This window comes from Phlebotomus papatasi, chromosome 1 (assembly GCF_024763615.1).
Source record: "Phlebotomus papatasi isolate M1 chromosome 1, Ppap_2.1, whole genome shotgun sequence".
Lineage (NCBI taxonomy): Eukaryota > Metazoa > Arthropoda > Insecta > Diptera > Psychodidae > Phlebotomus > Phlebotomus papatasi.
Genome location: NC_077222.1, coordinates 96,800,697 through 96,814,244, shown reverse-complemented (window position 1 = coordinate 96,814,244; position 13,548 = coordinate 96,800,697). Strand labels below are relative to the sequence as shown.

Here is a 13,548-nt window from a genome sequence, read left to right as displayed (position 1 = left end):
TCACCGGTTCCAATAGTAGTATAATGATTAACTTCAGATAGTACTTATTATTAATCGTATCGGGATATATTTATTACAATTCAATCGTATTGTCGTATATCCCGTGTTGGAAGAATATGCTGATTGTAAGTCGTCCAGGAGCGCCTTCCCCGTGTTTTGGAAGCTTCTTCCATGCTCTCAGAGTGTTTTTTTGGGCAGAAGCGGTGCATCTTATTACGTTTTATCACAGTGAAAATGTATTTTTCTGCCATTCGGTTGCTTGCAACAGGCGGGACTCGAACTCATAACTTTGAGAGTCTAGTCGGTCTAGTCAGAGGTCTCATACGCCTAAGACCCAACGGTCTTGCCTATTGCACCACTGAGATATACTGAGGGTGTTATATCACCGATATATGGAATAGTAAGCGTCCGATGGATTACCCCGAAAACATATACGAATCGATTCAACAGTCTGCCTTCAACCCTGAAGCTGAGAGGAAGCTCGATTCGTGACTTTCCGGGAATGGGTAATGTAGGCTCTACACCGGCAGAGTGGTGATGGAGAGCACTCCAGCATGTTCCGGTGTAGATTAATTAGGTCAGCCTTAACAAGTCTTACACTGGTCTAACTAATTTCCCCAGGAATCACAAATATATTTACCGTCAACGGTATCTCAAATTGAACTATACAAGCCATTGTGAGAAGACCTTAACCTTGGGGCAGACCTAGGACAAGGTGGCTGAATGAAATTCAGGATCTTGCCTTGACGCTCATTGAGATCGAACCCGAATATCTTCCTGAAGTGGCGGAGGATCGACAGGCGTGGGCTGTAAGCCTTGATGTCATGGGCCCGCGACCCCAATAGGGGTAAGCGGCTGAAAATTATGGTATTTCAAATTCTGTTTCAATACTCCTTCAAGGCACTGTCTCTCAACATCAAGCACTCAGTCAGGATAGTTGCCGGAATATCAATATAATTTTACAACACCCTCAAAATTTTGAGGTGTCTCTTTCGCACCAGCATCATGGGAAATGCCATCAAATCGTCTACGTTTCTGGTCACTTATGCTGACCATCACAGAAAATTTGGTTTGTGGATTTTCATGCTGGATCATGGTTGTTACTTTGGGGATGTTGAAAAGTCCAACGATGAAAAGCTCTCACCGCCGCTACCGCTAACAATAATGATAATGACGTAGAAAGCACAGATGATGGGTGGGTGAGCCACTGACTGGGAGAGGGATTGGTAACCCTAAAGGAAATGTACGATGGAAGATGGCGCGGGAAAGGGATGTCCGGCAAACTATGGAGGAATTAACTATAAATTGTGGGTGAGTTACGAGGATCATGTGTACATAATTCTTGCCAGCGGGTATATACTCTAGGAGCAGCCGCCACGGGAATGTGTACCATAAGTTTTGGAGAGGGCTCCAATTGGGTTGATGGGGGTTTGGTATTGCCGCAGAGAAAATGTCCAATGGGTTCTGGGAAAGTGAGGAGGGTGTCTGGAAAGGTACCTTGGCAAAAAGCGATTGTTAATACATCACAGAGAGACCGTAAAATGGGGTTATTGTCGTGAAAATAACTCCCATTATATTTGAAGTGAGGTACAATGTTTCTCCAAAGCAGCCCCCTAGTTTTTCCCCTATGCAACCCCTTACTTACCAAACCCTTCAAGTTCTCTGGAACAATTTACTATAATCGTCATATTTCATGCACTGAGAAAAAAAACTGGTTAGCATTTTCTCATGATTCATGTTAGATTTTGTGTGAGGCAAAATCTGACAGAAGTGGTAAAATATTTTAGTCCCATTGCGTTCTCTGATTGGCTAAAGCTGAGAATATTTTCAAATGTCACCTAATGGGGATAACGCAGTGGATTCGATTATTTTATCAAATTTCCAAATTTGCTTCAAAGCAATTAATGCCTTATCCATTCAGAAAATGTATATTCGAATAAAAATATTTTATAAAATATTTGACTACACGCAGAGAAATTTCCAAGTATCCAGATTCAATCCCCATGGGATTGTTTCAATCCCACGATTTTTATCTCAAAAATATCCTAAAATTTCTTGAATCCAGAAAAAATGGGATTGAATTTTAGAAACAATGTGATTGATTTTATCCCATAATGTGACTGATTTTTAGAAATCCACATTTTAGGAACAAATGGGATTGTATTCATCGCATTTTGAGATAGAATTTTAGAAACCAGTGCAATTGAATTTATCCGACAATGAGATTGATTTTTGGAAATTCACATTTTGGGAACAAATGGGATTGTTTTCATCCCATCTTGAGATTGACTTTATCGCACTATGCGATTGAATTTATCCCACAATGTGATTGAATATATCCCACAATGTGTTTGTTTTTTATCACATTTTGGGATTGTTTTTATCGCATTTTGGGATTGAATATATCCCACAATGTGTTTGCTTTTATCGCATTTTGGGATTGTTTTTATCGTATTATGGGATTGTTTTTATCCCACAATGTGATTGAATCTATCCCACAATGCGATTGTTTTTATCGCTTTTTAGCATTTTTTTTATCGCATTATGAGATTGAATCTATCGCACAATGTGATTGAATCTATTTCACAAAGTGATCCTTTTTATCACATTTTGGGATTGTTTTTATTGCATTATGGGATTGTTTTTATCCCACAATGTGATTGAATCTATCCCACAATGCGATTGTTTTTATCGCATTTTAGGATTGTTTTTATCGTAATTTGGGATTATTTTTATCGCATTATGGGATTGAATCTATCCCACAATGCGATTGTTTTTATCGCATTTTGGGATTCTTTTATCGCATTTTCAGCATTTGTGATTGATTTTACCCCATTTTTGCGATAGATTTTTCGAAAATATTGTGATAGATTTTATCGCATAATGGGATAGTTTCAATCACCAAATGTGATTGGAGCCATTTCAATCTCACAATAGGATAGAATCAATCCCAAAATGCGATAAAATCTATCACAATATTTTCGAAAAATCTATCGCAAAAATGGGGTAAAATCAATCACAATATGCTCTAAAAGTCAATCACAAAATGGGATTGAATTCAATCGCAAAATGGTATTGGAGCCCTTTCAATCCCAAAATTATCCCATTTTGCGATTGAATCTAGAGCATAATTGCTCTAGGGAACGCGATGATATGCAAATTAAAACACTTCGCGATATCTAATTGATTAAAGCTTTTTAAATTGATAGTTGGCTGGATGATTTGCTAAAGCTTGAAAGCTTTGAAAGCTCTAATAAATCAGATAATGTTATGGGATTCAAATATTTTACCAAATATTTTAATTTGAACACGATTACGTTTTCTGATTGCTCAAAGCGTAAAAGAATTCAAAATTATAGCCAATGAGATAGCGCGATGGGATTCAAATATTTTATTACATTAAATATTTGGATACGATCGTGCTCCCTGATTGGTTAGAGCTTTAGTCAATCAGTTGAGGAAATAAGCATAAAATAAACGCCATTTCTTGATTATTCTTTGCCAGACTTATGCTATTTTTCTCAGTGTAGAAAATATGTATTTCCAAGTTGGAAAATCTTGTTTAGGAAATATGTCCTTAAGTTGATGAGTGACCTGAGTAGAGGACTTTCAAGGTGAATGAGATAATTTTTCTGTTCCTTATGTGATAAAATAGAGAAAATACCCTCCACATTTATAGCTTCAAAGTTAATTAAATCCCCCTATTTCAGCAACTGAGTCACGCAGAAACAGTTTCTCCTAAGACAAATTAAAATATCCCTCTGTCTGCCCTTTCCTTCTCCCCCCACCAATCCCAAATGAAAATCCCTGAAAGTTTCAAGAAATGAATATTGTACTTGAAGTTCACACACAAGAGGAGTCTTGATCATTAAATTTTCTCCGGGTGTGTGCAAGAAGATAAATTCCGGTCGTAAACTAATTTCTCTTATGCCCTTTTCTTCATTTGCAGGATGGTCGTGTCTCCTTCACGACCCACTCACGGGAAGATACAGGAGTTATTTCTCTGAGATCAGCCGGTGACATATCTCTGCCCCAGAGAGCCCCACCCCGAAGAGGACTCATCGTGCCACAGCATGGATCTAATCCACCAACAATAATTCCCCTAACGCATGCCAGGTAAAATATTTTTCAGCATACTTCTTCCTAGAACATTCCATCATCATCATAAATTTCTCAGCAGTCCTTTCGCATCCCTTTAGCATCCCATTGCCCTCGAAAGCTGCAATCATTTTGTTAATCGAAAGGGAAATGTTTATCTTGGACTTTACTAAATATTTTCAGTATTTACTTAAAAAATTCTCAGAATATCTCACAAAACATCTGCGTTTCTCCAGGATTAATATTTTCCATCCTCTTTTGTGCCATTTTCATCCTTAATTCAGAATATTTAATTTATTTTTCTACAAACTTTGCTGATGCAAACATTTTAAGGAAGATTGCAGGAATAAGTAATAGAACTAAAATACTATCCTTATGGAACATTTTTATCTCTCCTTTCAGTAACATCCCATAACCGAAATGATTGAAATCTTAGCAATTTTCTTCAGTATCAGCGATTTTTTCGTATGAAAATATCCTCCTGTGTTTGAGTGAGTCACCAAAAATTTCTGGCTCTCTCACAAACTCAATTTGCAATCAAAGCAAAGACCTAAGTTATTGGGCTTCCAGTGAAAGAGCTTTTCGCAATTTTCTTGCCTTACATTTTATTAGGCACAATTTGTTTTGGTGTTTATCAAGAGTCTGCAATAAGTCTTACTATCGCTTTTTTGCTATCAAACCCAATCTTGGACGTTTTTTCCTCTGCCATCCACCAACTCCTCGAAAAGTTGAGGTCTATTCTCGGTTAAATGGGTGCACCAGAATTCCAATCCCCATCCATATCCTTAGCCCATATTCATCACATTCACACACACATTTTTTCACATGAAATTTATATGATACGAAAGGACCAAGATCCTGCCATTGGTCCCTCTCTATGTTATTTATACTCAAAAGGAAGAGTTTGGGAAAAAAAAGGTTTTATGCTTCAATTTCAGATCACACGATAGGGAGAGTGGGGACTATGCTGGATCCGTGTCGGACATTCAGAGTGTCACATCCCGCCTCAGTACGGTTTCGGTGAGTGTTGTTTATGTGCTAGCCCCATTCGTTTCGGAATGAAAATCAATTTCACATTGGAATGTTTCTCCATAAAATAAACGCTCCAATACTTTGGACATTTTTACTCCTGAATTCTTCAAACAGTCTCCCGGAGGGTGGCCAAAAAATTGTTAAAATGGTGAAGGCGCGTATTTTGGCAAGAGTATAGAGGCTGTGCCAGAACAAATAGACAAGCGCCCGAACCAAAAGCCAGACATCATAATTCAGAATTTTATGAGACACCCTCAACTTGTCCTGCTGTAGCCCCAATTTTTCTTCTAAATATTAACAGAGCACATTTTTGGTGGTAAATATTTTTCGCATGTCGGAAGGCCGGTGCTGCGATGCCAGACAATATCCTATGAGAAGGGATATTGTTAATTTAAACAGTGGTACACTTCGAAAAATTGTGGTGTGTTCTTTTATTAACGTTCTGTAGAGAAAATAGACCTTCTCGTAAGCGAGATTTTCTAGGCATTCATTATTATTTTTTTTTATACAGGGATGGGTTTATCAAAACCATCCTCCTTGAAATCAAGTGCAGTGAAGTTCACTGGATGCAATTCGAACACCTTTAATACCAGAAAAAAACCTGGTGACCTAAAAGGGATTCCCACCCGACACACTTGCATCTTAGAGCGAGTGCTCAACCACTCAACCCATTGAGTGCCCGCGTATTCTGTTCAATATCTTTTCTGTGTTAGAAATGCAGAATTTCTTTGTTCGAAATCAAAAAAAAAAAATAAATTCTTTCCAAAGATTTAGCCGTGTTATTTTTGTTTTTTTTTATAAAATGTAAAAATTTTTGGACTAACATCTTAAACGCCGCACATTTGCAACACTGAACAGGGAGAAAAAAGGTAACCTCTACATGTATATAGAGCTTTTCCGGGACTAAATCTGTGCTTCTGGACAGTCCATAGGGACTGAGTGATCCTTTCACCACGAGGCCACTCGACACGATTAATAATAATAATCACCGAACAATCGCTTCGATACATAACCTATTGTAGTGCCGGTAAAAATTTCGAAAGCTAAAATCCAATTCGGTCAAAAACCCGAAAGTTAAAATTCCGATAGCGAAAGATCTAAAAAATCAAAATCTTGAAAAATCAAAATACCGAAAGTCAAAATCCCAATAAGCCAAAATCTGGAAACACTAAAGTCCTGAAAAAAGTAAATCCCGAATGGGTTGTAATTCCAGAAGCCAAAGTCCAAAATGGATCGAAATATCGAATAGGAGAAAATCCCGAATATGTCAAAAAGCCGAAATCTCAAAAGCGAAAAACCCGCAAAATCAAAATCCTAAAAAGTCAAAATACAGAAAGCCAAATACCCGTAAGCCGAAATCCCGAATGTCAAAGTCATGATAAACCAGAATCCTAAAAAGCCAAAATACTAATGCCGGCTTCAGACTGGAAATTTAGCGCAGTTCCAGAAGGTCTCAAAAATCTAAATAACAAGTAATTTTATTGATTTTTCAAAATCTAATGGATCATTTACCCTTAATATCCAATTCTAAACAACAATTTCCTACAAAATCATACCTGATAAGGAATTAGCCAGATGGCTAAGCCTTAGGGCCCAAATAGACTCAGTCTGATCCTCCAGAATATTTTTAGCTTGTAAAATTTTGTAGTAAAGATTTATCCAAAACTGTCATACACTGAAGGCTTAGAATTATCGATTAGATATCCATTGCATAGATTTTCTTTACCTAATCCTTTACTACTAAATTTTATACGCTAAATATTCTCGAGGATCAGCCTGAGTCTATTTGGGCCTTTAGGTCTGAAACTCCAATAAAAGGGACGAAATTATACAGAGAATAATGTGTAGAATAATTTCCTATATAGAAAATTTTAATTTATCTCCAACAAGCGCGGATGCAATCGTAAGAGCCTCGACAGACCTGAGGATTAGCCGAGAGACGGCTTAGCGTAATTTTATTAGAAATAAACGTCAAACTACATTTATATCATTTTCCACTAAGTCATCTCTCGGCTTAAGTCGTAAGTGTGTCTAGGCGTCTAGGGCATAAGAGCAGCTACGGCACTCTAAAGTCTAAAGAATTCGAGTTTTTGTCATTCGAGATTTAACCTTTCTGGGGATTTTGGATTTTCGGTATTTGACCGTGGCCCACAACCCATTTGCATGCGTTTCGTATTATAATAATAAATAATAATAATAGTAAAATAATTATAATAATAATAGTAAATAATTTTATAAAATTTGAGAAACAAAACTTTCTATTTTACAAGTTTTGACATAGAGAATGAGTTGGAATGCAAAAATTACTCCGAAATTTTGAGATGATCATCAATGAAATTTAGAAAGAACAACAAAAGACTTCACCAGTCTTTCATAAAAGCATATGTTATTTCCCTCACAGAAGTATAAAGAATTAACTTTTAATTTAAAAATACGAAGTGCTTAAATGTTTTAAGGTTAATATTTAATGGCAAAATTTAAAATTTTCAAATTTGAGTTAACATCAAATAACAAATTCGAGTTTTTAGACATAGGTCGATTAAAATCTAAAACTTCTTAATCAGGGAACTGAAGAATAGTTTATGAAATTTGCAAAGACTGAAACCTTTGATGGAAATTTAGTGTCATTTAGCGATATCGTTAATATACAATAATAATAAAAATATTTAACATTTTCATTTAAAGTTTATTTCATGCTTACGATAGATTGGTTCCTTAATTTAAAGATAAACTTATACTTACTTACTTAGATGGTTGCAACGTCCCTTTAACTCTTTCGCGTCTTTAGGGTAATGTCATGACTCGGGGAAAAAAGTTTTTTTGGGTATTTACATTAATTGAAATCTATCTGTTCGTGCACGAAATCATAATAGAAGGATGTAAGATTCTTGGCTCATTTTCTCAAGACTCTAGTTAGATTTCAATTAATGTAAATAGCCAAAAAGAAACTTTTTCCCCGGGTCATATATGACCCTAAAGACGCGAAAGAGTTAAAGGATTGGGCCTCTCGCAATAACCTCCTCCAGTCCTGACAACTCTTCATCAGCTCGCTCCAAAACGTAGCATAGGTCGCTGTCGAAAAGTCTGTCCTATCAGAGGCTCCTTACGAGTTTTCGTAACAATCGACAAAAACAAATATGTAATAACCAGAAAGCAACAGAGTACCATGTTCAGTAAATTAAACGTACGTAAAATTATCGTGCAATTTGCGTCGATTAGCCACCGATAGAGCTTACCGAGAATAACTAACGAGTTGACAATTTGTTGGTAATTAACTGCTAATATTAATGTTCGAACATTATAATTATTCATAGCCGTATTATCACATTTAGTCATTAAGAAATTAATGCAATTCACATTAATTGTCGCTAATACGCTTATAAATGTTTAATATATGTATTTAGATCACTTAATATTAAGTTTTTGATCTAATTGGTAAAAGGGGTGGTAAAGCGTCCCATGTTTTGCGAAATACTCGAACACGTGACTTTGGTGGTATACTTTAAAAGGACTTTCGCATCATTTACCTATTTTAACAGAATAAAAAATTAATAAGAGCACTAAAAAATGCTTTATAATCGCTTCATAATCGATTGGAATCAGTTCAGACTTGTCAGGAATTTCAAGACCTTTCCAACAAGCTCAAATATGAGTCATCCGGTTGAGGGATACACTCTCTAGAACCCATCTAATTTACCTTTTTATCAAAAAATTAGATCAATTATAAAATTAGATCAAATATATTATTTTATTGAAAGACACAAAACGTACACTTCAACGCTCATTAACACAGCAATGAATGGGACTTATAATATTAAAGTATGTTTTAAAACTTATGAAACTACATATATTTCATACAAATTGAATAATAAAAAAAATATAAACACTATCTAACAGAGTTTAACATAAAGTTTTCATAGTCTCTAACCAAACTCGTTAAAATTATAAAATTTATGTAAATGTTCCTAATAATTTTGTACAGTTTTTGCAATAAAATTTGTGCTAAAATTCCAGTTACCTTCCGAGATGCGAAAATTTTGAAATATGCCCTGCTCTTGAATTTTTATGATTCCTCGTGAGAAAGATACTATGCGAGTTTATGAAATTCCGCCCAAACCATCGTCTCCACTTGGTTTTTTTGAGAGATGAAATGGGCGGTCAAATTTAATTAGAACCACAGCCAAATGCTCAAAACTCAAACTGAGCACAATTATAATTTCAGATTGGTACAAATAATTGTACAGCCCGGTACAGGACACTGAGTGGTGGAATTGGTGAATCTCCATCTCTGTCGCCGAGTCCATCATCCGATTATGAGGACGATTTAGCAGCTTCGCATCATGGATTACCTGCTGGTATGGCCAAGAGCAAGAGAACAACGGCGCACAAAGGCTCAACAATTAGCCAGAAGGCGACCGTGCATCATGTAAGCTAATTAAAATAATTTAAACTTAGCCATGAAGGCGGATGATTCTGTAGGGGGCTCAAGAGGTTTCATTTCTTTTCGCTCCTGATTTAAATTAAATACACCAACCAAGGGGCTTTCCTCACTCTCATTCAGTCTCACTAATTTTTCCTCTTCAAGTGGAAAATTGACCATTTATCATAATTAAAATTTGACAGGAAAATTAATTAGTGTTGGTAAAGCTTTTTCAACTCATATTTTTTTATTGGGAAAAAGTTTCGAAAAGTGTATGAATGAGAAAAGTATGGTTTTAGTGGGAAAAGTTTCACTGTTAAATGAATGGAAGTAGTTTTTCTAGCAGTATTTAATATTTTGCAATTCATTGAGGACTCGATGAAGCATTCGGCTATGCATAAGTAATTGAAATTAAAGCGATGTTAAGGTGCGAAAAATTCAATTAAAACGCTAAAAATGGTTTTAAAGTTTCTCTTAACCCTCGAACTGGCAGACAGGAATTGTAACATAAAAGAGTAAAAAGGATTAAAAGGAGATCTGCTTTGAACCTATTGCCAATTCTACAATTCGTTGCTTGAAATAGCAATGGTTGAACCTGCTATTTATTGTGTTACACAACAATTAGGAAAATTACTGATTCGAGCGACGGATTTTCGATTCATCTTCTTGATCAACTTGTTTGGTTATTAAAAATGGTTATTAAATTAAGAACCATTAAATTATGTATAACTAGGGGAAAATGGTGAACTTCTGAATTGGGGCAGCTTTAAAATAGAACTTTTCTTCTATTTAAAAAAAAAGCCTTATCATAAAGTAATTTTGTTTGAAAATTGGTTTGTGGAGTTATATTATATCATGATAGGGTCCAGCTCCACTTAAAAATAGGAGAAGAAAGTACTTATTTTAAATGTGCTTCAATTCATTGGTACCAATTTCACGCTAATTCTCTAATTTTCTTTTTTAAATATGTCTCAAAATTCTCTAGAATGCTTCACAAAAACTAATTATATTCATCTTTTAAAAGAAGACACACTTTAGTCATTCTGTTGACGTAGTATTTAAGACGTTGAACTGACGTCTTCCTGACTTAATGCGGTCTTTCTAATTATGTGAAACCGCACTTGGAATCTTATATGTATTACATCTATTTCTGTTTGCATGTATGTGTCACCGCTAAACCAGAACGTAACCACTATGTAACAGAATGACTAAAGAACTTACTTAGAAGAAAAGTACGTACTTTTGTAGAAGAAGTCTTTGGTCATCAAGTTTATCGTTCTATTTCTTATTTACGGTTTTCTAATCATGCAATTTTTACGAGACTCAGCTCTGACTAAATCAATGTTTCAGACTTACTAAAATTTGTGTCGAAATTACTCATTTTCGCTACTTGGGTCTTAAGTTTTTTTTTCATAACAATTTTGAAACTAACAGAAATCATGCCCAAATTTGACTTGTTCACTTTTCGCTAAGAATATTTCATTTTATTGCTAATTTCAATATGGGCATTTAAATATTATTATCAATAATTTACGTGTGAAATTAAAAAAAACATTTTTTGTGTTTTTGTTTAATCAAAACTGACAATTTTTTTCATTAAGTGATCGGCCTTAAAAATGATCATTAGACCTATCCGTATGACTTAACTGCTTTAAAATTTAAATAAGCGTCAGTTAATATTTATGCCTTTCGCACACCTTTTAAATAAGGAAAAATGAAATAAAAATTTAAATCCCCTTCTTTCTTAAACATTTTGAATACATTATGTTTATCCCAGTCTTTCACAGCTGAAATTAGATTGAACTAAATTGAATTTCGGGTGATGTTTAAAAGAAGAAGAAGAGAACGAAAGAGTGAGAGAGACTTATGTAATTGGATTGAGAAAGAGAGGGACGTGAACTTTGATATTTTGAACTTTTCCTGATCTAAAATATGTGCTAAAGCCATTAGGAAAATTTTTGCTTAGCCTTTTGTTACAAAAACAATAAATTGATCTATCAGATTTCTATGTATCTATCATTTTAAAAGGTGAATGGTTAAAACTATAGACGCTGGTCCCAGAATCGCCACTGTTATAAGATTGAAAAATTGCCGATAATCAGGATGATAAACGCTGGAAGTCCTTGTAAAAAGGTCTTTATCCTTCCGATAAATCACTGTTTTGACAACGAATTACGGAACAACTGCTAAAGTAACAGTGTGGTAAAAATTAAAGGATCAGATTAGATTATATTCTATCCTTTTCAAAAAGATGGATCGTATTTGAACTTTTGAAAGGATCACTAGTGGCTGTTGAAATTTTATATGCAAATTTATCACGTTAGTTTATGTTTTATCACGAACTTATTACTGATACCATATTTCTCTCATCTATGCGAACACCAAAGATGACTTTATCACTGTTTTTGTTCGTTTATTCCGGAGGTAAATAAGTGTCAAAACAGGGACACTTTCAAAGGATCCTCGGTGATCCTTTCATTTTTACCAGTTGGATCAATTTGACCCTTTTATTTTTACAAGTGAATCTTGATGAAATTCGGTATAGGGCGTATAGGGTCACTGTATGACTTATCAATCAAACTATCAGACGGATGGGTGGGAGAGGTGTGGTATGCATAGTTAAAGAGTCTTCTCTAAGCTTTGTGCCCATGTCGAATTACAGTTTTCTGTCTCCTCTCAGAAAGGAGTTATAAAGTAAAATGGTTTCATTTTGTGTAGGATCTACCAGAAGGGATGATGGAGGAGGGGGTTAGTATGCATGGTTGAAAAGTCTTCTTTAAGTCTTGTTCCCATGCCGTATTTCAGCTTTCTATCTTTTCTCAGAAAGGAGTTATAAGGTGAAAATGCTCTCATTTTGTATGAGGGTTACCAGAATGAAGGGTGAAGGGAGGATATGGCATGAATAAATAAAAAGTTTAAAGCATACACTGATCCTATGCCGAATTTCATCAAGATCACTTTAGCAGTTCTTGCGCAATTTGTGGTCAAAACACCAGGAAAAAGGCCTTTTTACAAGGACTCCCAGCGCTTATCGTTCTGGGTCCCGGCATTTTTTAATATTATATCAGTATCTACAAAGTACGCCTACTCTCATCTATGAACCAGCGCCCATATACTTTTGACCATTCTTCCTTTTAAGAAATAGTTTTTATGCTCTAGAACTGTACATTATAACATTGGTCCCACAACAATTCATATAGGTCCCGTTCGAGGCGATTCCAGGACCGGATTTGACTATTCTCCTTTCTAGTCTGCAGACCATTTAAGACCCTGGTTGATCGCACTATTGTTAATCAAATTTCATCACTTGTATCAACAACTCTGCGAACTGACTAATGCTCAAAATATTGTAAAATAATTGTCTAATATTAAAAGTACAACTAGCAATCTTTTCAGAAATTCTTTCTCAGAACTTTTTTCTATAAACACAATAAACAGTTAGCACAGTTGCTGATACAAGCTACTTGAACTCAATACTTCATCGTGTCCGACAAAAGTAACAAATCTTCCAAAAGTGTGGGGAAAATCGTTTGAATGTACTGACTTGAGTACAAAACTCCAAAGTACTTGTTAAAAAATTCCTAACGTTCATTTAAACTTATCCTTTTGGTCTCTATCCTGTCCTCAGCTCCAAATAGCATTAAATAGTTTGTTTGGATGACACTCAAAGTGCTGAATTGTTGCATTTGCATACAAATAGAGGCAAATGGAAAAATTACTCGAAAGAAATGGGACTTTCAGAATCTCACCATTTATTTTGAGGAATTGTGACTCATCCCACAATGCACCGGCTGGAACGGTGATGGCACGAGAAGGAAAATGTGCTTGTGTGCACCAAAAAAAAAGGGGATCGGAAAAGTCTTTCTACTGAGTTTTTCCCATGTTTATTGTCTGTCTGTCTATCTGTCTAACTCACTGTCTGTCTGTCTATCTGCCGACTCACTATTATTATCAAAAAGAGCGTTTCCAACATTTGTTTCTTCTGTTGCAAACTCATT

At 35.4% G+C, this 13,548-nt stretch overlaps 1 protein-coding gene across 3 annotated transcripts in view; it reads left to right on the top strand.

The window, feature by feature from the left end:
- The window catches only part of LOC129809922 (uncharacterized), a 184,716-nt gene that overhangs the window by 161,383 nt on the left and 9,785 nt on the right, over window positions 1-13,548 (top strand). For all 3 annotated transcript variants that reach the window (XM_055860069.1, XM_055860068.1, XM_055860067.1), the window contains 3 exons: window positions 3,950-4,116; window positions 5,037-5,118; window positions 9,353-9,556. In XM_055860069.1, the coding sequence (XP_055716044.1) occupies window positions 3,950-4,116; window positions 5,037-5,118; window positions 9,353-9,556 (453 nt within the window). The remainder of the gene's footprint in view (window positions 1-3,949; window positions 4,117-5,036; window positions 5,119-9,352; window positions 9,557-13,548) is intronic.